The sequence below is a fragment of the Engystomops pustulosus genome, chromosome 2 (assembly GCF_040894005.1).
Source record: "Engystomops pustulosus chromosome 2, aEngPut4.maternal, whole genome shotgun sequence".
Lineage (NCBI taxonomy): Eukaryota > Metazoa > Chordata > Amphibia > Anura > Leptodactylidae > Engystomops > Engystomops pustulosus.
Genome location: NC_092412.1, coordinates 52,385,259 through 52,412,061, shown reverse-complemented (window position 1 = coordinate 52,412,061; position 26,803 = coordinate 52,385,259). Strand labels below are relative to the sequence as shown.

The 26,803-nt window shown below is 42.3% G+C and overlaps 1 protein-coding gene across 2 annotated transcripts in view; it reads right to left on the bottom strand.

Annotated features, from left to right (window-relative positions):
* The window catches only part of TNS2 (tensin 2), an 84,891-nt gene extending 62,150 nt beyond the window's left edge, over positions 1–22,741 (bottom strand). The window contains exon 1 of one of the 2 annotated variants that reach the window (XM_072134597.1): positions 22,582–22,741. In XM_072134597.1, the coding sequence (XP_071990698.1) occupies positions 22,582–22,656 (75 nt within the window). In that variant the 5' untranslated portion in view covers positions 22,657–22,741. Of the gene's footprint in view, positions 1–8,811; positions 9,016–22,581 lie in introns of those variants that run through there. The other variant, XM_072134599.1, reaches the window with a different exon arrangement.
* Positions 22,742–26,803: the final 4,062 nt, after the last annotated feature.

The window sequence follows — 26,803 nt, the reverse complement described above, 5'->3', positions numbered from 1 at the left end:
CTCTGAAGTATCCCTGCAGCTGATATCTGTATTCATCATACTATTGTTTCCAAGGATGCCTCTTGCGTAAATGATAACTAGGAAGTATGCAAAAAAGTTTTCCAGGGTGTTAAACGGAAAATAATGCCTCCTTTTGCTACCTTGAAAGGCAGCTCCCTTAACAGCAAGTATGACCTGCAACAAGTCTAAAGATTAAGCCAAACCAGTATATCTATTCCATAAGGAACAGACTCCCAACTGTAGACAGCACTGTTTCGACCTGGTTGGGTCTCCTCAGTACAGTGTAGGGAACTGGATTGGCTGTGTGAGAGGCTATTGACTAGGGTCAGACAGTAGGTGTTCTCCTTACTTGGTGTTAAGGGAGCTGTCTTTCAAGGTAGCAAAAGGAGTCATTATTTTCCGTTTAAAACACCCTGGAAAACGTTTTTGCATACTTCCCAGATTTCCCTAGTGGAGCATCTATGGCTTTAAGTCTCCAGACGACTTTACGGTGGCCTAAATTGGAAATCTCTCCATAAGGAGAACACTTACTGTCTGACCCTAGATGATAACTAGTAATAATATATAATAACCTCTCTCTCTCTCTTCTTGTGTCGCTCCCTCTTCTTTCAAGCATGCTGTTGTTACTCCTTTACTAAAGAAACCTTCCCTGGACCCATCCAATGCTACTAACTACCGACTAGTCTCTAATCTCCCTTTCATCTCCAAAATCCTGGAACATCTGGTCTATTCTCGAATAACCCGCTATCTCTCAGCTTACTCCCTCCTTGACCCCCTACAATCTGGTTTCTGCTCTATGTATTCCACTGAAACTGCTCTTTCTAATGTCTCCAATGATCTCCTCACTGCTAAATCCAAGGGCGACTATTCTATCCTCATCCTTCTGGATCTCTCGGCGGCTTTTGATACTGTGGCCCACCAGCTCCTCCTCGGGAAGCTTCACTCCATTGACCTAAAGGACACTGCACTCTTGTGGTTTCCTTCCTATCTCTCTGACCGCACTTTCAGTGTCTCCTTTTCTGGGTGTCTCTTCTCCTCTTCCTCTAATTGTCGGGGTTCCTCAGGGCTCAGTCCTGCGTCCTCTTCCCTTTTCCCTTCTCTTTTTATACTGCAGCCATCAGACAAACCATCTGCAGATATGTCTACATGTAATATCACTCCTGCCTTACTGCAGAACACCAGTGACTTAATCCTTCCAAAGTGGAACTTCTTGCCTTTCCACCGTCTACTAACCGACCTAACCCTGATCTCTCCATTTCTCTGTATGATGTCATCATAACTCCAAGGCAGCAGGCCCGCTGTCTTGGGGTTGTGCTGGTCTCTGACCTCTCCTTTGCACCGTGTATTCAATCTGTTGTTTACTCTTGCCGGATGCACCTTAAAAAATTTCTAGAATCTGCCCATTTCTTACAATTGAAACTTCTGAAATGCTAATTCACTCTCGACTACACTACTGTAACTCCCTACTAATTGCTCTTCCACTTACTAAACTCTCTCCTCTACAATTTATTCTTAATGCAGCAGTCAGATTGTCTTTCAGACCAAACGCTACACGGATGCCTCTAGTCTGTACCAGTCACTGCACTGGTTGCCCGTCTCCTTCCAAATACAGTTTAACTGTACAGGCAGTCCCCGGGTTACGTACAAGATAGGGTCTGGAGGTTTGTTCTTAAGTTGAATTTGTATGTAAGTCGAAACTGTATATTTTATAATGGAAGTTCTAGACAATTTTTTTTCTTTTTGCCCCAGTGACAATTGGAGTTTCAAAATTTTTGGTGTAATTGGACCAAGAATTATCAATAAAGCTTCATTACAGACACTTTACAGCTGATCAGTGCAGTCTGGGACTATAGTAAAGCATTCAGAGAGCTTCACCAGAGGTCACAGTGGGCAGAGGGGTCCGTCTGTAACTATGGGTTGTCTGTAAGTCGGGTGTCCTTAAGTAGGGGACCGCCTGTACTGGACTATGAGACTAATACCCAACCTCCAAAGCTTCAAACGTGCTCTTAAAACCCACTTATTTAGGCAGGCCTATCACACTTGCTAACTGCATACAACTTTAACTCTATATTAACCAATCCACAGTGGGAGTGGATACTCCCACTGTCTGTTATCTGGAAAATGCTTTTCTGCAGTTCCGCTGACCTTGGACTCTGTACATAAGATGGCGGCTGATGACTCGAGCAACTGCATTTTTACCTATTAAATTAGTTTTATTCCTTTCCCTTATAAAAATGGCTGGTCCATTATACAAAGTCTTATATCTCTTGTGTCACCCCTTCATCCTCATAGACTGTAAGCTCTTGTGTCACCCCCTCATCCTCATAGACTGTAAGCTCTTGTGTCACCCCCTCATCCTCATAGACTGTAAGCTCTTGTGTCACCCCTTCATCCTCATAGACTGTAAGCTCTTGTGTCAGCCCCTCATCCTCATAGACTGTACGCTCTTGTGTCACCCCATTCATCCTCATAGACTGTAAGCTCTTGTGTCACCCCCTCATCCTCATAGACTGTAAGCTCTTGTGTCACCTCTTCATCCTCATAGACTGTAAGCTCTTGTGTCACTCTTCATCCTCATAGACTGTAAGCTCTTGTGTCACCCCCTCATCCTCATAGACTGTAAGCTCTTGTGTCACCCCTTCATCCTCATAGACTGTAAGCTCTTGTGTCACCCCCTCATCCTCATAGACTGTAAGCTCTCGTGTCACCCCCTCATCCTCATAAACGGTAAGCTCTTGTGTCACCACCTTCATCCTCATAGACTGTAAGCTCTTGTGTCACCCCTCACCCTCATAGACTGTAAGCTCTTGTGTCACCCCCTCATCCTCATAGACTGTAAGCTCTTGTGTCACTCTTCATCCTCATAGACTGTAAGCTCTTGTGTCACCCCCTCATCCTCATAGACTGTAAGCTCTCGTGTCACCCCCTCATCCTCATAGACTCTAAGCTCTTGTGTCACCACCTTCATCCTCATAGACTGTAAGCTCTTGTGTCACCCCTCACCCTCATAGACTGTAAGCTCTTGTGAGCAGGGCCCTCACTCCTATTGTCCCATATGACTGTTACTCAGTAATGTATTATTTTATTTTATTTTATTTTATTATAAAAATGGCTGAAATGGTGTTGTTTGTCCAGATTAAAACCTAAGCTTGTTGTCAATGTTGATTGCTTGTTTCTGGGTCGACTATGGTATCTACAAAGCAAAGTCAAAATCCATTGGCCAGAGGTCCAAGCTACAACTGCTTAGCATGGTTTGGGCATTGGGCCGTATCTATGACTTAGCTCTAGCTTAGAGGCCACTGGAGCTGGCACATCTAAGTACTATAGAAGTTTTGTGCAGCTAACCATTTATGATGTCCCTTTTATGTAGATTATATAACCTGCTGTTTCTAATATGAAATACTGAGAATATAGACCACAAGCAGCAGAAAATAATGGACAGAAAATTTGCAATATCTCTTGTGGTTCAAAAGTTATCTAGAGATTCTTAATAGATTCATAATGATTAGACCCAGGGCCTTCAGTTCTATGTTCAGTATCATAGACAACACGTCAAATAGCTGTGCATCACAGGGAATGTTCCCAGTTGTTCTCGAAGCTTTCTGTGTTGATAACTTTTACACCTCAAGAGATATTGCAAATCATACTACATACTCTATATATAACATCCATAATACTACATACTCTATATATAACATCCACAATACACACTCTATTTATAACATCCATAATACATACTGGAATATACTATACATACGCAGTAAGAAGAGATTATGGAATTTGTTCAGATTTTTTACTTTAAAAGTAAATTGGAAAAATGTGTGAGAAATAATTGAGAGGAAAATTCTACAGACTGGCTATTTTCAGAACATCAGAACTGGCTAGAACTGAGGTGAGCACATGAACTAATAAAGGATAACTGTGCCCTTGGGTTATTTTTAGCAGCTCTGACCATAGGTGTGGTGCAGGCGCTGCCATGCTGAATGGACAGACAACACGAGAGGCTAACACTGGGCTTTTTGTATTCAGAGTTGTGACATTTCTACAGTATGCAAGTTTCAGAAAAGTTTCATAAGTTGTATATGTTCCCCCTGATCTGTAAAGCGCTGCACGGTGTGAAAGCGCGATATAAATAAAGATTTATTATTACATTATTATTATTATAATAAAGATGTACGATTGTGGCCCAGTGTCTTCTGTCTTTCTTCCATTGTCAGTTTTTCAGTATACGGTAATATATTCAGCCATCTTGGAGCCACAAAGTCTATCGGTAACACATAAAGCTCCTGAAAAGCCAATTGACATGAAAGATGATGTAATGAAAGTTACCATTAGAAAAAAGGCTAAAAATAAGCCACATTTATCCAGCGTGGTCATCACGCCTCCAAAGCTCATAGAGGATTAAGAAGACTGGATAACAATCTATTTAGCTTCATTTAAGGCTGTTTTAGACTCTATGGGGCAGATTTATCAAGCTGTCTGAAAGTCAGAATATTTCTAGTTGCCCATGGCAACCAATCACAGCTCCCCTTTAAAATATTCATGAGCACTGGTAAAATGAAAGCTGAGCTGTGATTGGTTGCCATGGGCAACTAGAAATATTCTGACTTTCAGACAGCTTGATAAATCTGCCCATATATGTTTTTTCTACCAATATCACAAAGCAATACAAAAGTCAAAAGTTGGGAATCACCTAAACATCTGCAAGACTCATACACTAGGATTGTCCTTGTCTTTACATATTAGATTAATGGGTACATTGAGGATATAAATACAGGGAGTTGAGACATATGCCCTTTTTCCATCCTATACATCATGCTAAATACTTTAGGAGCTTACTGCTATTTTACAAAATTTATAGCATTTTCTAATCTTTCCATAGTCATATCAGACTAATACAAAACTTCCAAAGCTTCAAACGTGCCCCAAAAACCCTTCAGACAGGCCTGTCACATTCCCTAACCTCATGTAAGTTTCACTCCCTATAAGCTAACCCCAAGTGTTTTCCCCCTCCCTCTATGAAATCTTTCAGCACCTGATTTCATTATACATGTTATATACAGGTTATCCTGCATGCCCTTTCACTAGGAAGTCTGCATATGGAGATATTGAAGTTTACTTTCTACTTATTTTGGCCTTAGGGTGTCAGAAGATGCCCCACTCAGTGATGACTGGGCATAAAAAGATAACTGTCAATCAATCTGTAGGTCCACCCACTGGACTCCTAAGCATAGAAAGACCTTATTCCTGTCCTCTAAGCTCCTCATGTTCTATACCCTGCTGGCCACAGCTAGGTCTACATATACAATGTAACAGGTTCCCCTTATAGGGGTTGTCCAGCTACATCAAGTTTTCCCAAGCCACTGGATAGGGGATATCTTGCTGATCGGTGGAGGTCCCGGTCATGGACCTCTCTGGATCACCAGACTTGGGGTCTGTTGTACCCCAAATGAATGGAGGGTCAGGCTGGCCTAGTAAGTGTATGGCACTGACCAGTACTCTGTTCTGCTGTCTCCATCAGTGCAATAAAGATGAATAGAGAGGAAGGAGCAAGGCGACCATCTGCTCCATTCACTTGGGCTACAATGTATCCCTGCTCACGGAATCTTTGGGGGTCTTACCACTGGCACCCCCACCACTCAGACAGTTATTTCCTTTCCCATGGATAGGGAAAAAAACACGTTATTGCACTTAATATAACTGGACAACCCCTTTAACACTATTTTGGACATTTCATAGTAACCTGTTCTGTAGCATTTGAATATACAGGCAGTCCCCTACTTAAGGACACCCGACTTACAGACGACCCATAGTTAAAGACGGATCCCCCTGCCCCCTGTGACCTCTGCTGAAGGTCTTTAAATGCTATCCTTTAGTCCCAGACTGCAATGATCAGCTGTAAGGTGTCTGTAATGAAGTTTCACTGATAATCCTTTGTCCAATTACAGCAAAAAAATTTGAAACTCCACAATTATAAAATATACAGTTTATACAACTTACATACAAATTCGACTTAAAGGAAACCTACCACTTAAAAGTGGCAGTTTTTCACACAGATACATGGCACCAGCTCAGGGTGAGCTGGTGCCGGAACATATTTTCATTAGCAGAATAAAGCCAGTATGAAAGATTTTAATGTTAATATAACATATCTTATAACTTATATCTCGGCGCACCGCACTAGGGCACGGCGCACCATGCGCGCGGCCCTGCGTGTGCCGGATTCTGAAGTGCTGGAGAGCCGGTGACGTCACCGAGCTCTCCGACACACTCGCGCCTGCGCAACTTCGCACGGGGAAACAGGCCGTGCTATGTATCTGTGTGAAAAACGACTACTTTTAAGTGGTAGGTTTTCTTTAAGAACAAACCTATAGACCCTATCTTGTATGTAACCCGGGGACTGCTTGTATATCTAAAAGACCTACAGTTCATGCCAGTCACTCAGACTAATACCTAACCTCCAAAGTTTCAAACGTGCTCTTAAAACCCATTTCTTTAGGCAAGCCTATAACACTCATTAACTGCATGAAGTTTTAACTCTTCTACTAACCCGTCCTGTGTCGTCCTCCCATCTGTTATCCAGCAACCAACAGGCACCAGACTTCTCTGCAGTCCCATTCACCCTGGACCTGGTATATAAGATGACGGCTGATTGGTTCAAGCGACAGCAATTCCATTTATTATATTTTGTTCTATTCCCTAAGAAGAATGGCTTGACCATTAAATATTCTTTTACCTCGTGTTACCCCCATCATCTTCATAAACCGTAAGCTCTGGCGCGCAGGGACCTCACTCCTGTTGTTCCATACAAATGTTGTGCTCTGTCATGTTATATTATATTTGTATTTGTTTCCTATGATTTGTAAAGCACTACGTAATATGATGGCGCTATATAAATAAAGATTATTATTATTATTATTAAAAGACAAGGGATTATGTTCCATAGAGGCTGCTCATACCAAGCTGGCCAAGCAGGTCCATTTCTGGTAGGTCATAGCACTTTGGCTTGTAAATGGGAAGACACTGGGGCAGATTTACTTACCCGGTCCATTCGCGATCCAGCGGCGCGTTCTCTGCGGTGGATTCGGGTCTTCCGGTGATTCACTAAGGCAGTTCCTCCGACGTCCACCAGGTTTCGCTGGTGAGTTGAAGTTCCCCGAGGCCCGCTGGAGGTCACGATCCTATACTTGGTGAAGGTAAGCGCGTGTCCCACGACACTTTTTTTTAAAACAATCCGTCGGGTTTTCGGTCGGCCACGCCCCCCGATTTCCGTCACGTGCATGCCGGCACCGATGCGCCACAATCCGATCACGTGCACCAAAATCCTGGGGCAATACAGGGAAAATCTGCGCAAAACGGAAAAATTTGCGTAACCTGCCGGTAAAACGCGATTAGGACCCTTAGTATATGACCCCCACTATGTCAAAATCCCCTCCTCTAAGGAACTGCATTGTTTCTCCTTGTATTGTTGTAGTGCAAAAACCAGCAGGGGGACCAGTTTCCACTTTAGGAAGCCCATTGCATCATCTGTGTGCACCACTGCTTGACACAAGGATACTGCTAGTCCCTACCTAGATGTACATTAGTTCATGTGGAACGAATAATAGTGATATTAAATAAAATTTATAAAAATAATATAAAAATGTAGAATCTGGCAAACGAAAAAAGCTGCAAATGTATTCAGTATTCATGTATTCACTTTTTCCCGGTTTGATCAGCTGCAAACCTTAACAAGACCCATATGTGTATCCAAATGCCTTCTCCTTATGTATTCCTCTACCTTCTCCCCATCGACATCATTATTCTGTATGTCTCCATATAATACAGATTCATCTATCTAAACTGTGTTATGTCATACTTTACATGAAGATGGATCATGTGTGAGATATATGACCCCTGACACAATCCAGATGGGCACAACTCCAGAAGGATTATACTGTAAAACGAAGCTACAGCTCTTCATCTATCAGTCTCCCAATTTTTCCTCTAATCCATTGCTTTTTATTACCATCATTATCCCACCATAATAGTACAAGCCAGTCCACATTTCTTATCAGATGCAATTTATAGATGACTAAAAATTCATAAAGAGACAAATTTCAGAAAAGCACTTGCGCCCTAATTGTGTTGCGGTTGCACTTTGTCCGACACTTTAAAAAACTGTGCACCTAAAGGGGCGTGTGGTGCGTGTTCCTAGTTTGCACCACATTTATTACTGCCCCTTGAAACAATTGTGTGCAACAGCATGAAGTAAAGGGCACCAAAAAAAGTGTAATTGTGTCACATCCTAAAAAAAAGACTAGATTAACTAAGAGTGTGCGACACTATTAAATAATGTGGTGCAACGTGCACATTTCATATATTTGGGCCAAAAGGTCCCATGTAGAGGTATGAGCTCCATTGCAAAATATAATAGGTCCCTCCTACCTTGTCCTATTTATGATTCTAGTTGGCAAAAAGTTCTTTGGGCCCTGGGGTCATGTACAACTGATACCTCTGCACCATTTATATATAACCACTGGCTCAGACACTTCAACCTGTGCCATTCAAAAGATATTTAGATGCGACCATCCATCAAACAACAAAACAAAATCAAATCAATAATACCAATTTGATATGCTTGTGCAGCGCTGCGTAATCTGTGTGCGCTATATAAATAAAGAATTATTATTATTATTTATTCTAATATACGTTAACATCACACAAAATATTAAGCTTTCCCCGTGTCATATCAATATAAGGTGCATGTTACAAATATGCTGTGGTTGGAAAAACCAACAAATCTGTGCAGACAACATGCACAATACGCACCTTCACACGATGACTGCTGCAAAACTCCACATTTCATAACGTACAACAACGTCCTTTCATAGGTTCTTGTAATTATTTCCTTCTAAATCTCCCTACTGGATTTTTCCTCTGTCCCTTGACATTTTCCTTCTCACGTTGTACTCTATCCGCCCTTTTCGGCAGGCTCTCTCCTCATCATCACCCTCAGGACTGGCAATGAGCGGACTCCAGTGCTGGATATTAACCTCAGATAATAGCGTGTCTGTGCTGTGTCCCCACGCCTGGATCAGAGGAGGAGGGGGGTAATTAAGGGATCTGCAGAGGGTCAGTGCCCTGCCGGTCTACACCTCCTACTCCATATTTCTAATATTAAACTTCCGTCTCTGGAGATTCTGGTTCTGTTCCAATAACTACAAGATGTTCTCTATAATATTAGACCCACCTGTCATTTATCTGGAATATCCTGCAAACTTGTCCTAAGAAAGTCAGGAAAATCAATTGCGTGGACTGCAGCTCAAGTCGGCAAAGAGGGCACATAAAATTCTTTGTAAGTACATAAAAAGACAACCAGAGGCAGACTTACCCATAAAGCAACCCAAGAAGTAGCTTTGGGGATCCGTAAATTACACAACAACATCCTTAAGAAGCCAATACATTTAAAAGAGGTTGTCTCAAGTTTTTAAGTTTTCCCCTATCCAAAGGACCCACCAATCATGAGAAAAGACCCCCCTTACTAATGGGTGGAGCAGCAGGATGAGCACGCTTCATTGAATTCTATGGGTGCGGTTGGAGATGTCAAAGCAGTGTTCCCCAGATCATGGGAGGTCCTATTCTTGTGATCGTGGGAGCCACTGCAGTCATACCCTTAAAGCTCCCCTTGGTATCCCCTTAAACTTGGGACACCAAGCTTAGGCTATGCATTGGGGTTCCATCAAGACATTACTTCACTTTGGGTCCCAGAAATATTAAATTGAACCCTGGTGAATTTACATGGTCAACTAACTGGATGTATCCATTGAGGTATGACACTACAAGGCTGCTCTAAGGGGGGCATTTATTATATTATTGGCTTCGCGTCAGTTTTTGGCAGCTGCTGCTCCTGACGCTATTTCTCATATATTGGAGCCACAATTTGGACGCTGATTTTGAATCCCGACAGTGTTCCTGTGATTATAGTTTCTCTGTCATTGTTTGGTGCAAAAAAACAGCAGTTCTATTACACCTTCTTGAATGTGGAGAGTATTTCAGTCACACAATGGGGGAGGGGGGATTTACAAACGCACTTGCGCCACAAGTCTGGTGGTTTTGCGCCAGAAACACTATCTAAAATGCCTTGCACCTCAGTTATCAAGGCTTTTAGACCTTTTTTTGGGCACTTTTCCGACTTGTCCAAATAAGGGGCGGAGCCTATGGGGAAATGGGCGTGGCTTGCAGGAAATCATCCGTGCGCCCAAAATTCTGGCGCACAGTTTAGACAAACTAAAAGTAGGTCTAAAGTAGGAACCAACAGTCTTATACTGCACTAGAATTCATCATCACAGTCTTATACTGCACTAGAATTCATCATCACAGTGATAAATCTGTCGTAGCAAAAGACACTTCTAGAAATGAAGATAAACAGATTAAAACCAGCCATCACATGGTAAACATTCAAAAACATGCCTTTTAGAAATGCATGCTCTTTTAAATGGACTGAAAAAGCATTCTTTAAAACAGTCCAAAAACGCAACGTGTGGCATCACCTTTAGGCCTCATTCACACGGCCGTTGGGGGGCGTATATACGTCGGATATACGTCCCCCATAGGCTGGCTATGGGCGCGCGGAGCCATATGGAGCGGTACAGTGCCGCAGCCGTGAAAAGATAGGATGTGTCCTATCTTTTCTCGGCATACCGCACCATGCGCCATGTTCCTCTATGGAGAGGGGCACGGGTGAGCAGCACTCACCCCCGCCTCCTCTACCTGGTGCTGACGTGTGCTCTCTGTGCTACAGCAAGGCGGCCACACAGCAGTGTGAATTCAGCCTTTGGCTTACAATCCAAAGACCTGTTCTCAGATATGGCCAATTTCATAGGAAGCCAAATCACCTTTGGGTATGTTGTCCATGTATAGCCATCATACAATAAAAGACACATTCATCACAAGGGGAATGCATGGATGATGTGAAGTTATACAAGACATCTTCCACTGCCGTGACGCTGGCGCTGTAATAAAATTCCAACGACCGCTTCTAACAAAGTGACACTTTTTCTGCAGATTCTTGCGGTTTGTGAAGTTCATACCATGTCCGGAATGTAAAGTGTGTGATGCCTGTCACCCTGACGGCACACAAAACACCAGAAATACACAGAAATGTCCCCAAACTCCATGACTTGTAGAGCTGGGAATCAGATATGATCCATAAAAAGATAAGATGAAGTCTTATGAAACAGAGAAAAGATGAAATCTTTATTAAAAAAATGTGATTGTAAACACTTGTCTTGGCGGATTATATAAAGTGGGATAAATATGAAGATCTGATTTCCTATCTTCTGCAATTCTATACTAAAGTGGGGCAGGTATTGATGTATCAATTGTGAATCTTATCAGGAGATCTTTGGAGGTGCAAATAGGACTGATAAATATCGAAATACAAGTCTATGAATGGGGCCACCTTTCACTTTTGACTTCTTATAGACAAAAGGGGGGAATTTATCATAACCTGGTGCATGGGGCTCCAGCGTATGATGAAATCCCCTTCCCTCCACTACGCCAGGGCAGCACGGTGGCTTAGTGGTTAGCATCACAGCCTTTCAAATCCCAGGGTCAACATCTGCAAAGAATTTGTATGTTTTTCCGTGTTTGTGTGGGTTTCCTCCGGTTTCCTTCCACACTCTAAAACATACTGGTAGGTTGATTACATTGTGAGCTCCATTGGGGACAGGGACCGATTTGGCAAACTCTGTACAGCGCTGCATAATCTGTGTGCGCAGTATAAATAAAGGAATTATTACGATTACTATTATTATTACATCAGGAGGCGCTGCCATCGATGTATCTCAGCAAATAGCTGAGCCTTAAATAGAGAGGAGGTAAGTATGATACGCGTCACTCAACATCAGGTGGAGGAGGATGCACAAGTAGGTTGCCACTCCATTCCATTATATTAAGGAAACTTGGCACTTAGCTGATAATAAAAGAAAATAATTTAAAAAGTTAAGGCAAAGGTATAGCAATCCAAAAAAATTATTTAGCAATATTTCGGTTTAACAGTTCAGCCCTTCATCAGGCGGCGATTGCAGTAGGTATAAAGGAGGAAGGGCAGTGCTGTGACCACTAGAGCAATGTAGGAGAAAGGAGCAAAGCGGGAAACCCACTGGAGAAGAATTATTATTATTAGTCAGGTCTATGAATGTGCTTGTAAATAGCACAGCCTTGAATAGAGAGTGACCACATATGCACGGACAGATCCACATTTTCCATGGCTATTTGGGAGGGGATCAGCTGACCCTCATTTTACAGATAAATTTATCATGTAGTCATATCGCCATCTATTATGGGGATGGAACATATCTGACACAACTGTTTAGGGGGCCTATTGACACATAGAAAACCATTCTGTTTTCTTTATACGGTAACGTAGGTTCATACGGTTTTCCACTGTGTACAAGGTTTTGCGCTGTAGTGTGGGAGGCCTGGAGGGACAAGGCTCCTATTTGCCAGAGACGACTATACAAGTGTTGAGTTTTCTCTCCAGGAGGATAATAGTTGTGCGATGCAGCTGCAGATAGTGGCGATGTTACACATGACCTGCGAGGTCTAGCAGGAATACAGCTGTGCAGCCTGAGAACACAGGTTCCCAGTGTTCATTCATCTCCGTCTGCTATTCCCCGTACATTTGGCAGCTCTTATGTCACGAGATAATTCTGTATTACAAGCTGATGCTATCAAATATATCAGGGCAATAACACAACATCACTCCCCTGTGAGAAGGGAATGAGCTCAGAGAGGAAAACAGATGACAGTCCTGACACTTCTGACAGCTGTGCCAAATTACTCAGTGTTTTCTAGATCTCTGCTTGCTGTCATTGTATAGGAAGTTTCTATGTTTACTTCCAGTGGATAAAAACTGATCCCAGCTCCCAACGAGGTGCACAGCTCGTTCTATCACACAGCTCTGATTACTCTCCAATACTAACAAGTCGTGCATCTGTGTGACATCACATGACCAGGGATATAACGAGCTGTCCACCTTATCACATCACATGACCCGGGACAGATTTTCATCCACAGGAAGTAAACAGTGCAGCTTCCTGTTGCATGTCAGCAAGCAGATATCTAGAAAAACGTAAGGAATTGATATAGAAAGAATATTGGAAAATTTTATAACTCTTATGTGCTAAAACCTTCAATGGGAAAGATTGGATCTTCAACTGCTACCCCTAAGGGTTGGGCATACTGGCTTCCAACATGTCTGATCATTTTGTTCTCAAGTCTGCCTACACATACATGTGCCACCAATGGAGGCAGAAAGGAATTGCTTCTGCCATAAGTGCATCTTTAAGTCATGTGACCACCTACTAGACATACAGTGCTAACCCATGTATAGGGGGCGATCCTAAAATACATGTGGAGAGGAAGATGGACATATGGGCTAACTACAAAAAAGGGAGCAATCTGCAGACATAAATCCTCCCTCCATGTTATGGAACATCTGGTCATCATATTTACCGATGTTCCTCATTTTCTGTCCTTGAAAAGGATGTAATCTATATTCATAAACATCTGCACACTTAGAGACCTATATTGGCCTCATCTGCCAAGTAACAAGATCTATGGACAGTACACTTTCTACAGTGATGTCATGGGAAACGGTTAATGCACACAGTGATGTCACAGTACAGGCAGAATAAATACAGTGATGTCATAGTTTCTATTTCTGTGAAAGAAGCTTTGTTATGTTCCCAGCCCTGTTAAATGGTTGGACCCTGACTTATAGTGTAACTTCAGGTCATCCGAAAACAAGACAGATTATCTGCATGACACATAGTAAAGACTACATTATCATACAAGGATAATGCTCACAGTAATATCACATACAGTATATACTGTATGTAGCCCAGTACATGCCCCCCAGTAGATAGGTATCCACAGCACATACACCCCAGTAAATAAGTAGTCCCAGTACATGCCCCCCAATAGATAGGTACTCCCAGTACATGCATCACAGTAGATAGGTAGTCCCAGTACATGCCTCACAGTAGATAGGTAGTCCCAGTACATGCCCCCCAGTAGATAGGTAGTCCCAGTACATGCCTCACAGTAGATAGGATAGGTAGTCCCAGTACATGCCTCACAGTAGATAGGATAGGTAGTCCCAGTACATGCCTCACAGTAGATAGGTAGTCCCAGTACATGCCCCCCAGTAGATAGGTAGTCCCAGTACATGCCCCCTAGTAGATAGGTAGTCCCAGTACATGCCTCACAGTAGATAGGTAGTCCCAGTACATGCCTCACAGTAGATAGGTAGTCCCAGTACATGCCCCCCAGTAGATAGGTAGTCCCAGTACATACCCCCCAGTAGATAGGTAGTCCCAGTACATGCCTCACAGTAGATAGGTAGTCCGTGCACATGCCCCACCCCCCAGTTGAATGGTAGTCGCTGCACATGCCCTCAGTAGATATGTAGCTACAGCACATGCCCCTCAGTAGATAGGTAGTCCCGGCAAATGCTCCCAATAGATAAATAGCCACAGCACATGCCCCCCAGTAGATAGGTAGCCACATCACATATCCCCCCACTAGATAGGTAGCCACAACACATGCCCCCCAGTAGATAGGTAGCCACATCACATATCCCCCCCAGTAGATAGGTAGCCACAGCACATACCCCTCCTCCCCAGTAAAAAGGAAGCCACGGCCCAGCAAAATAATAATAATACTCATATACTTGCTCTCCCTGCAGCTGGCTCCTCCATGCTCCCATGTTCTTCGGGGTGCCAGCGAATGCCAGTGTCCTTTCCTCTCTATGACTCAGGTGCCATCGCTTAAGAAACGACGGCACCTGAGTCGCACAATGGACACATGGGGTAGTAACATCTCTGCCTGCGTTCAGGGTACGCATACAGCGCTGATCGCTATTGAGGGCCAGGAATTGGGCTACAGCTCGGGTCCCATCTAGTGACCATGCTCAGGATTGATGTTTGATGTGTCCCCCTATGATGGCGGCCATAATTTAAAAAATGGGTTGTTTCACAAATCAGTCATAATACATAGTACAGGGATAATCAGAATAGTGATTTCACAGTACAGGGCTAATACACACAGTGATGTCACTTTATAGAAATAATAAACACAGTGATGTCACAGTACAGGGATAATACACACAGTGATGTCACAGTACAGGGATAATACACACAATGATGTCACAGGACAGGGGTAATGCACACTGTGATGTCACTTTATAGGACTAATAAACACAGTGATATCACAGTACAGGGATAATACACACAGGGATGTCACTTTATAAGAATAATAAACACAGTGATGTCACAGTACAGAGATAATACACACAGTGATGTCACAGTACATGGATAATATACACAATGATGTCACAGGACAGGGGTAATACACACAATGATGTCACAGGACAGGGGTAATGTACACTGTGAACTCACCGTATCGAGAAAATAGAATCAGAAAGATAGATTGTAGATGGATGGATAATTGATAGATTGTAGATGGATGGATAATTGATAGATTGTAGAGAGCTGATTCATAATTTGTTTTATTTTTAGAACTAGCCTCCAATCCCGCAGAGCTCCTCATTCCATACATAAATATTGGAGTCTGCACTCGCGATGATGTGGTGCTCTCTGACACAACCATAAGGAACATTTCTAACACCTGTCTAAGGAAAATATATCTCACCGTAAAAAATTATATAAATTTCCATTAAAGGCAACAAGAATATGTAGAGGAGCAGGGAATGATACAGGACAGATCACTGGGGGGTGGACAGCGAAGTGAGAACATACAGACCACTAGTGTGGGGTCAATGAGAGTACACTCACCACTGGAAGCCGAGGGTCAATGACAGTGAGCAGAGCACTGGGACTAGTAGGGTTAGGAGCTGTATACACAGAACAAGAGGGAGCACAGGAACAATATACAGAAAACTGCGGGAAGTTCTACGACAACTTGTTACAATCCACAGGGGGACAACTCACTACACAGAACTCCAGGAAAGAGAGCACGAAGGGAAGGGACGTCTTATATATAGAAATACAACGCTATAACATAATCTAAGACTCTGGGACCATGCAGAATATGTGCCAGGTTTCCTGCTTATCTTACATTAGTGAAGGGGTATTTCAGTACTTTAGGTTTACATTATAGGGGATAACTTGGTGACTATGAAGGACCCCACAATGAATAGAGCAGCTAGTCACACATTCATTCTCTATTGCTTTGCCAGAAATATATGAGAATTATACTCAACTATCTCCAGCAGCTCTATAGAAGTGAATAAAGGACCCACAGGGGCTTATTTACTAAGGGTCCGGACGCACACTTTCGTTGGACTTTCTGACGGTTTCGGGGATTGCCTGGCTTTGACAGGTATTCAACAGGGGTTTGCGCTTGAATTGTGTCACACGCAATCTTTTTTGGCGCAGCTGCGCTGGCTTTCATGCAACAGAAATTGGGGGGCATGCCGTCCGGATTCGGACTGAGTGCGAGATTTAACTTTCAATTGCATGTCACAAAACAATGCACTTGCATGCACCAGGAAGAAGAACACATGCAGAATATCGGATGCACGATCTTAGTGAATCACGGCAAAGTGCATTCTCGTCGGACAATGCACTTTTGGGGAACTTCATTGGACATGTAAATAAATGTGCCCCACACTCTCATTATCAGTGGGTGCAGCACACCAATCAGCAGTCTAGAATAAAACCCTAACCCTATCCTGGAAAAATATCCTTAACACCTTAAAATTAAAATATGATAGACAAAAACCTGGCAATGATGAAAATACTGATACAGTTATATTCAGTCTAGACAAAGCCTCACGAGCAAAATACATCCACTTTGGCTTCACAGCTGGTAGTTTGCTACACTGTATTAGTCTGGAGTAAGGGCTGTTTAGCTCAGAGAGCTCAGGAAACATGTGTGACTATTTCTCTGTTTATGGAAATGTAATGCCTTTATCCCACTTTCACACGGTCAGTATTTGTTCAGTATTTTGTATCAGTATTTGTAAGCAAAACAGGAATGGACCGAAACCCGTGTGACACATGATTCCATTATACCTTTACTCTAGTTTTGCATTTCATACGATGAGGAAAAGTACTGAACAAATACTGTGTGAAAGTGGTCTTATTTGGATCAGATTTAGAGGCAGGTCTGAATCTGGTTCATATGGTACCCTTCTACCTACTGATCACGGCACGGCCACCTGTGCTTGGACCGCACCCTCAGGCTATGGCGGATTTACTGCATGAGGTCTTCCATTGAAACTATGGTATGATATAGAAGGACAATTGTTTTATTCCAGTGTCACCAATGAATCTTATTTACAAATAGCAGAGAAATATTTGGAAAATCAGATCTAAAGTGTTTTTGTATATTATTTTAGAATATCTACTTATCTTTATCTAGAAAAACAAAAACTTCAAGGCAGCTCTACCTTATAACACATGAAGTTTGGATTCAAGCCACAAGAGTCTGGCAGGTATCCATGTTAAAAGGAGAACAAATGGCAGCACTTCACATCACAAAATCAAAACAAGTGGATTTATTCCAGAATATTTCATCTATCTATCTATCTCTTTATCTATCTTCCTATACATAAAAGTCAACACAGTGTGAACAAACTCCTAAAAAGGAGGTGTTGGTGCTCAGCTTCAGTTGCATATCCATTGCATTTTGTCTCCATGATGCATCTGTGTCTCTGTGTCGGTAAAAAAACTGAAAGAACTATGACATGACGTAGGTCACGCTGCACAGCTGCCTACGGCCCTCCCGATACCTCCGTGCTGGCCAATGTTGGAGTAGGGATAAATGCGCTACTCAGCGGAATCAGGTGATTCGATCCGTGAAAAAAATAGGACATGTTTCATAATTTTTCCCATGGGCAACGGATCAGTCAAAATACAAGCCAATGTCAAAACACCAATAGAAATCAATGGCTTTGTGAAGCATCTGTGGAAATCACTGAACCACGGACCTGAAAAATAACGCTAATGTGAAAGAGTTTAAAGTTCATTTTAAATAATTCTTACCTTTAATTGGGAATTTAAACCCAAGTGCTGTCTGAATTACTACTTCTATCAGTCTATTATACTCATCTCCAGAAATGGCATTCTACTTTCAGGTGGCTTCTAGTCCAATTGGACCAAAAGTTCATGACTGCTCAGCAAATCACTGGCCTCAACAATATACATGCCATTCATTTACACATGAGGCCAATGATTATCTGAGCCTGTAGGTACACAATGAACGTGATCTCAGCACTTTGTCCAATGAGACTGGAACACCAGGAGTCCTCTGTAGAGGACAGTATAATTTTTTTCCTTTCTTTGCCTCATAAATGGTGATATAAATGTCAGAAAACCCCTCTAAGCTTCATGTAAATCCAGAACACAGCCTTGTGCACAGAGCAGCCTTTACACCTCACATAATGGCCACATTTATTAAAGCCCCAGCAACAGTTTTATGTCTGCACATTCTTTTCTGTGCAAACTGCTTGTACATGTATTTATAAAGTATCTGCTACACATTGGCAGCTGCACTATACCCGATGTATACAGTCGGACCGTGCGCCACATTTATCACGCAGAGTCTTACAGAATTGTGTCGCACACCCTATGTTAAAGGTGCACCAAAAACATTTGGTGCATTCTGTTGGAGCAGCACACATTCATGCATCTGGCCCATTTGCACACTTCACAGGCAAACTGCATATAGTCCAGTTTGCGCTGTTTTTCATAAATGTGTCCACATGTGTGCAGAAGCCAAGGAATTGCAAGAATAAGTCTGTAAATGTAACACAAAAAACTGTCAAGTATATAAAAAGAAAAAGACTTGTAAACAAAACGCAGACAATGAGAACATTGACCAGATGTAGCTGAGCCGTACGCCGTGCGGAGTCTGGTTACAGAGGAGCTTATCTTACAATGTAACTATCATTTGCATATACCAAGAGATCAGGCAGAATTTCAAGTAGGGTCAAGTGGGATATAAGAATTTTCATACCAGTCCCACCTCTTACCCAGAAAGATAATGGCCTGTTGTGTAAAATCTCTTCATACCCTGACTGTTAGAGAATTCAGAAAGTGCCAAGAGCTGAACCCCCCAGGAAAGCCACGGGAAGCCAGCCGGGTATATGACCTGCAGTGCCCACTACAGGAAAGAAATAGTAGTACAATCCAATACAAATACCATAAAGTTGTCATGTAACCAGCATGGTGGTCTTAAGCAGTGACTATAGGTCAGAAGAGAAGATCTTTGCCCTTTTCTTCTATCACTTTTCTAAAGCGCTAAATATGTTAAACAGCTGAACACTGTAGCATCAGCATTCAACCTAACTATAGAAGACCTAGAGCATGTATCAAGATAGAAACAGGTCAGACAAGCAGGTCATAGGTCAGCAACCTGTCATTTACAATACTCCACACCACGCTCCTAAAAATGAGAAGCTACAAGCAAATACTACTAAACTACCTGATATGGCTGTGTTCTCTTGTGATGCATTCGCTACATGTCAGACTGGTAAACCTCATGGTTTTTGTGACAGCATTGCATGGACCAAATGCTAACTACCACAGGGGTGGGACTGAAGGAGTCAAAGTTATGTATGATGCTAGGAGTCGCTGCACCCCCACCATTTCTGGGGACTTCATATGGAAAACATGAATATTAGAACTGTGGGTAAGTTGTGCTCTTGAAGCTCTTCTTGGTGGGACATGAGTTTGTTATTGTATTGTTCAAATAAGGAGTCCTTGCATCCCCACAGGTCTACAAAAAGGAAATGTAGGGTCCTGTAGTCCCACTGGTAGTCACCAAGGTAGTGTCCAGCTCATGAAATGTGGCCATGTGTTCCAAGGCCCCAACATAGATGTGTTCCAAAGCTCCAAAAGGAATAACTTCAAAACATACTGTTAGGTTGTTTAGATTGTGAGCCCCATGGGGACAGGGACCAATTTGACATGCCTGTGCAGCGCTGCGTAATCTGTGTGCGCTATAGAAATAAAGAATTATTATTATTATTAATAACAGAGGGACATCAAAATATCAGTTCCATAAATTACTTTTTCTAAGAGAAGACAAGAATGTCTGATAACATCTACACTGGCTCCATCGGAGACGTAACTGTGGACAACATCCATAGGAGGAAGACTTTCTCTAGGAATATCTCAGAGGGCCACTTCTGGGAACAGCCGACTATCTCATCTCCTCCGAACCTTCTCGCAGGAGTGTTTACAGAGGAGAGACAGGAAGCTTACATGATGTTATGTTTTATGTAGGATGATGGAGATTTGTGTATATACAGGGGCTGCCATTGCACCTCACTCCTTCCTGAAGAACCCCTACAAAAACGTCACTGACCGCAATGGCTTTCTAAGTATACACACAAAATAGCAGTGGCTAAACCAATAACAGACTCCTTCAGTTCTTCCTCGACTATCTGAATACTCGACATTTCTGAACTGGTCCACCCACCAGGACAGATCCACATTCCTGTGATTCATATTTATGAGCTGGAGGGATTATTAAAAAGGACTCCCTGTGTAATATGTTTATGTCAGGCGGGCGGAGGACATTACCGGAGCAAAATTTAAAGGGAGGATTAAAAATCTTTTCCTAATAAGAGTATACAGCATATAAGCCCATTCTATAATTATATAGTAATCCAGCCAATAATTCTATCATATAAATCATTAGCGATCCCCTGGTGGGGGCCATGACTGGCATATTAATTTAGTTAGAGGACATTTTGACTGCTCAACTAGAGTTGAAGAAAAAAACTAGTTTTTTGGTGCACATTTTGGGACTTGAGGATCTCTCTTAGGCCTCCATGTACACAAATCTATGTACATCTGAAATAAGAGGTGGGTGAGATTAACCCATGTCTGGAGATGTTGCATTTATCAGTCTCCGATCATGAGCTGGAGGTCCCATAGTAGTCTATGGAGCGTAGGATGGACCCCACCCCCAGCAACATTAGATAGGGGATAAATATATATGTTGTCTATGGGAAAACCACTTTACCTCTACTTGACTGTACATTCACTAGTATTTTCTATTAAAATATCAATTCCAAAGCATCTTTTCTTATAAATCTACATTGTGCCATTACTCTGTTATTCTTCCAAGAAAATGATAAATGAATTGACCACTGGGCTATCAGCATTGATGTGTCAGACAATGTAAGGACACCACCAAACTCACCCTCACATACACCCCCAATTGGTAACACCTAGGGGACAGTTTATGAATAAATTCCCAGGAGGAACAACAGAGGACTGATTATACATAGTTAAAAGAAAGAATGATGCAAAAACATCTTGGTTGACATCTTGGTAATTCACTATATATTGTTACTAACAGGCAGTACATAATCAGAGCCAAGGAGGATACAGCAGTACAGAGGAATCCCTCTCACTCAAATTTTATACAGATGTTGCCCTAGTTGGACGTCAATGCTGAAAAACACAAGCACTGCCCTTACACTGCCACCACCATTTGTACATATTCTCTTCATTAGCAGATTTTCACTTCCAAAACCCCAAGACCAAACATTTGCACTGTGTGCACTGCGTTCGATCAGAAAGTGTCAAAATAACAAGTGTCGGTTATCAAGTGCTGCCCAAATGTCTGACCGATCAGGACAAGAAGCTACTCCATAGACATCATACCCACTCAGTCCCAGCTCAACTCAAAATTCTGTAACCACCTGAAAGTTCTGTAACTACCTAATAGATCTGTTACCAACTCAAAGTTCTGCAACCACCTGCATTTTCTGTGACTACCTAGCAGATCTGTTACCAACCCAAAGTTCTGTTGCCACCTAAAAGTTCTATGACTACCTAGCAGATCTGTTAACAACCCAAAGTTCTGTGGACACATAAAAGTTCTATGACTACCTAGCAGATCTGTTACCAACCCAAAGTTCTGTGGCCACATAAAAGTTCTGTGACTACCTAGCAGATCTGTTACCAACCCAAAGTTCTGTGACCACCTGGAAGTTCTGTGACAACCTAAAAGATCTGTTACCGACTCAAAGTTCTGCAACCACTTAAAAGTTCTGTGACTAGTTTTGTGACTGTGACTGCCTAAAAGTTCAGTGACTACCTAAAAATATGTGACTATATAAGAGAACTGTGACTACCTAAATATGCATTTAAGGAAACAGCCTTATCTGAACATCCAATTAACGCAAGTGACATTTAAAGTGACAGCCCCTGGAGCAGGTTTAGCTCCTCCAGTACATCCCAGGGGTGTCCAGCATCCCCCCTCCACCAGAACCTGGGCTCAGTATAAAGAAGCATTTACTAAAACACATAAATCACAAAATAATCCTAATATGATCAATAACACATGCAATCTTTTACACTTTTATGTTTCCTAATCATCACCTTTCTTTCTCAGGAATCTGCTGGATTACAGATGATGAAACTATGGATAACATGTATGATGCCACATAGTGAGCAGACTGGACAGCCTGTATGTATGAGCCCAGGTGGCTCAGTAGCCACTATCCCCACAGCTGGCCAGCAGTGCAGGGGATAACACTACATGTGGTACCTCAGTCAGATGCATTGTCCTCCTGGCACGTTCAGTCCCCTGTCCCTCCAGCGCACAGCTCCCCGCACAGCCCATGCAGGACGCATCACCCGACACAACACAGCAGTGCGACACAGCAGAGCCGAGTGTGCAGGAGGTGCGGGGCAGGGGCAGAGCTCCGCCTGGGGGCGGGCAGGGAGAGGCACAGCCGCTTCACCACTCATATCTATCACTATACGTGTCCACAACATGCTAATACACTTCCCAGGAATGCCTCAAAGCTCCCCTGGAGGCAGCTCCCTAAACACCAGGCATGAGGTAGAGAATCCTAGTGACATTAACTCTGAATAGTTATTTTCTCTGACCAGGACCGAGGACCACACACTATAAACCTTCCTCTGTGCTTGGCAGCAGGTGTAGCAGAGCAGAGATGGTCATTTGTGGACCCCTGCTTTTATCATTTATTTTTGGCATCACATAAATGTGTTCAATATTTTGGATCTGGCATCAGGGATAGCTTCATGTTAGATATTTGTGGAGGCAATATTATATGCAGACATTTCTTTATAACTAACTTTTAGGGGATTGCATTATACAGGTGGTCCGGGCAGTAGCCAAGGGCCCAAACCTTCCAGGGGGCACATGGCCACCCAAGCCACAACCACATGAAATCCTTGTACATCTGTTTCTGCTCTCATTACACATGTACACAAGATCCATTTTAGGACCTTTGAAGGTCCTCCTAGGGTCCTAAAACCGCAGATTGATAGCAGGCAGAAGGGACACATCCTCCACTGAACTTGTCAAATCGAAATCGATTCTAGTACCATATATAGGAAGTGAGAGATCAAATTTGGATGTGGGTACACTCAATATTTAAGATTTGTATTTTTATTTATTAACTTTTTGAAGGGGGCGTCTTTCATTCCCAATATGCACTGGTACTGTCAGATTTCCCTAAACCATTTAAGTTGGTATAAGTCAGCAAACCCCTGCCCTGTACTGGACATGCTGAAAGGAGTCCTCCGGTGATAGAAAGTCCACAGGATAGGGCCTAACGAAATGACCAAAGCAGCCAGTCGTGTATGCGCCCAGTGTTCCTTTAATCTCTATGGCACTGAGGGAGATAGCTGAGCACCTCACACGTCTATCTCCATCAGCTGCTTAGACAGTGAGCCGGCACATGCGCGACAGTCTCCTCTAGTCATCCCATCCTGCAATGGGGATACAACCGACCCCCTTCTCGTAAAAGATAAAGTAGATTATATATAGATAGCTAGATAGATGATAGAAAATAGATACAGTAGATTGATTGATTGATTAATTGATAGATGGTTAGATAGGAGAAAGACAGGTAAATAGACAGACAAAAAGCTAGATAGATAAATGGTTAGATAGACAGATATATAGATTTGAAATAGACAAAGTCCGCCTGCAGGGGGCCCCGTTTAGGACAGGGGGCCCTGGGCAAAACACTGTTCCTGGCGATGGGACCAAGCCCCTCCTAATTCTGTTTGCATTGCGTTTCTATATGGAATCTGCTGATTTCCCTGTAGTAGTCCTTTTTTTTGATACATTAAAAATGGCATAAAATTCCTGGGTTTTTATGAACATTTTCGTTATGTGTTTTTGACATGCATTATTTTCAGGCATTTTTTGCAATATAAAGATAATGGGGAAAACAACATAAACAGCAACTAAAGTTTACTGGGACCTAAAGATAAAGACCTTGGACCAAGAGAAAAAAAAGCTACAAAATGAATGCACTATTTGTAGTGTGTTCCAGAAGCAAAAAAAAAAACTGCCTACACGCTCTGTAGGGTCGCTTCATTTCAGAAGTCTGGCGCCAGAAGCAACACAGTCAACCAAACTGAAAGGACAGCTCCATTTTCAGTGTCATGGCCAACCTATGTTACTGCAGCTCGGCTTCCATGTTCCCAGGCCAGGACATACACAAAGAACAGCTTTGTGCTACTACCACTGTGTACTACTAAAAGTGCAATGCATTTAATATACATGTCAGTGTCCAATACTGACACATGAAAAACCCTTATGTAAGAGGTCTCAGGCCAGTCACTCATAGATCATACAACTTTGATCAGTTTGCTTAGATGTCAGCCCTGATGCTATCCAATCAACTGTTTTTGTAGTGGTAGTGTCCTCCTAGTTGTGTCAGGTTTTCATATATATCCATCTTTCACCACATTGAGCTACTTCCTTGAAACACTTGAATGAAAAAGTGACCATCTGATTTTTTTGTTTTTATGCATCCATTGACTTCATTGGGTGGGTTTCACATAGGGCCACTTTAATCATCAAACAAACGTGGCAGCTGTAGCGGGCCACGTAGTGACAGGTAGGGTTGTCATCAGGGGGGGAGTACCAGCCAGACCAGAAAAGGGGGCTGTAGAGTCCCAGAAATCCCTTCCCTTACTTTCAGCTCCCTCCTCCACTGCTCTACATCCATCTCACAGCCTGTAATATGGAATATGTGTTGCAGGCAACTTGTGATGCTGTGTCCACCTTCAACAAGACCCTGAGACTATATTGGCTACTAAGGGGGAACCATTACTATATTGGCTCCAGCGTTATTACATTGACTGTGAATGTGTTGGACTATATTGGCTACTATGGGTGTGCTGGACTATATTGGCTTCAGAAGGTGGGTACTATTACGATATTGGATACTATGGGGCCATAATAGTGATCTCTGCGTGAGCAGCAGCACAGTATTAAATTTGTGAATAAGAAAAAGATATTAACATTGTTATGTTACTAAATCTGTAGAAATGAATGAATAACTGGAAGAAGCTGACATGGTAGTCATGTAAAAAAAGAAAATGAAAGATTTTGCGTCATCTGTGAGTCACCAGATTTAAAGTAAGTGCTTGAGTTCATAATTCTGCAGTCTCTCCGTGTGCTGTGACTCACTGTTATGGTCTCCTGTACGGGAAAGCTACCGCTATTTTCAGATTTATCAACCAGTATCTCACACTGTGATAAATTTGATGCAGCATAACTCTTGTTTCTGGTCCTAGTGCTGTTTGTATGCATTCACTGTTACTATATTTGCTAATATGAGGGCACTATTAATATACTGGCTACTGTGAGGGCAACATTACTATATTGGTTACTCTGGGGCCCCATTACTATATTGACTCCTTTGGGGCATAGTTACTAAATTGGCTATTGTGATGACGCTGATAATATACTGGCTATTAATAGGGTCCTGTTACTATTTGGGCCATTATAGAGGCACCATTACTATACTGACTACAGTGGGGGCACCATCACTATATTGTGTATTGTGCAGGTACACTATTATTATATTACCTACTGTGAGGGGTCTGTTACTATATTACCTCTTATGGGGCATAGTTACAACATTGGCTACTGTGGGGCCCCGTTACTATATTTGCTATTTTAGGGGCAAAATGACTATATTGGCTACAGTAGGGGAACCATCACTGCGGGTACACTGTTACTATATTACCTACTGTGGGGGTCCTGTTACTATTTTGGCTACTTTGGTGGTATAATTATCACCTTATGAATGAGAGGATGTGATAAGAAGTTGGAGGAGCCTGATGGGAAGTGAGGAACCTAAAATTTTTGTGTTGCTAAATCTGCAGAGACGAGTTATGGCTGGAAGAAGCTGACATGGCAGTGTAGGTCAAAGAAGAAGATAATAATACTAATAATACTCATCTTTATTTATATAGCATCATCATATTCCGTAGCACTTTACAAATCATAGGAGACAGATAAAAATATAAGAAGATAAAAGAAAACTCATCCAATCATCTGTAAGTTACTATGTTTACAATAAGAGCTTGTATTACCCATCAGCTCACAATTCTGTGACATCGCTTTCTACAATTCATTTGCCTTATAGAGGCAGCGCACAGCCATACATGGAGCTCTATGGAGTCCTGTGAACTGCTGGTGTCACTCAACAGCTAGGATGAATCAATTGCGTCGAAAAGCCTCAGTGTAGCCCACAAGTTTTGTCAATCAGGAGTTTTCTTGTACGTAGTTTTCTTGTACATAATGTCAGTTGTCAATTTATTCGTACATATAGAAAATCATGTGCAGAAAAGATGATTTAAAATTTTTTCTTCATGTAGAATACAAGTAATTACTGAAACAGACACATCAGACTACACTGCAGAGGCCCCATGTAGACCTATCATCTGTCTACTATTAACCACAATTGGCATTTTTTTCAAGCCCCTTATAGATT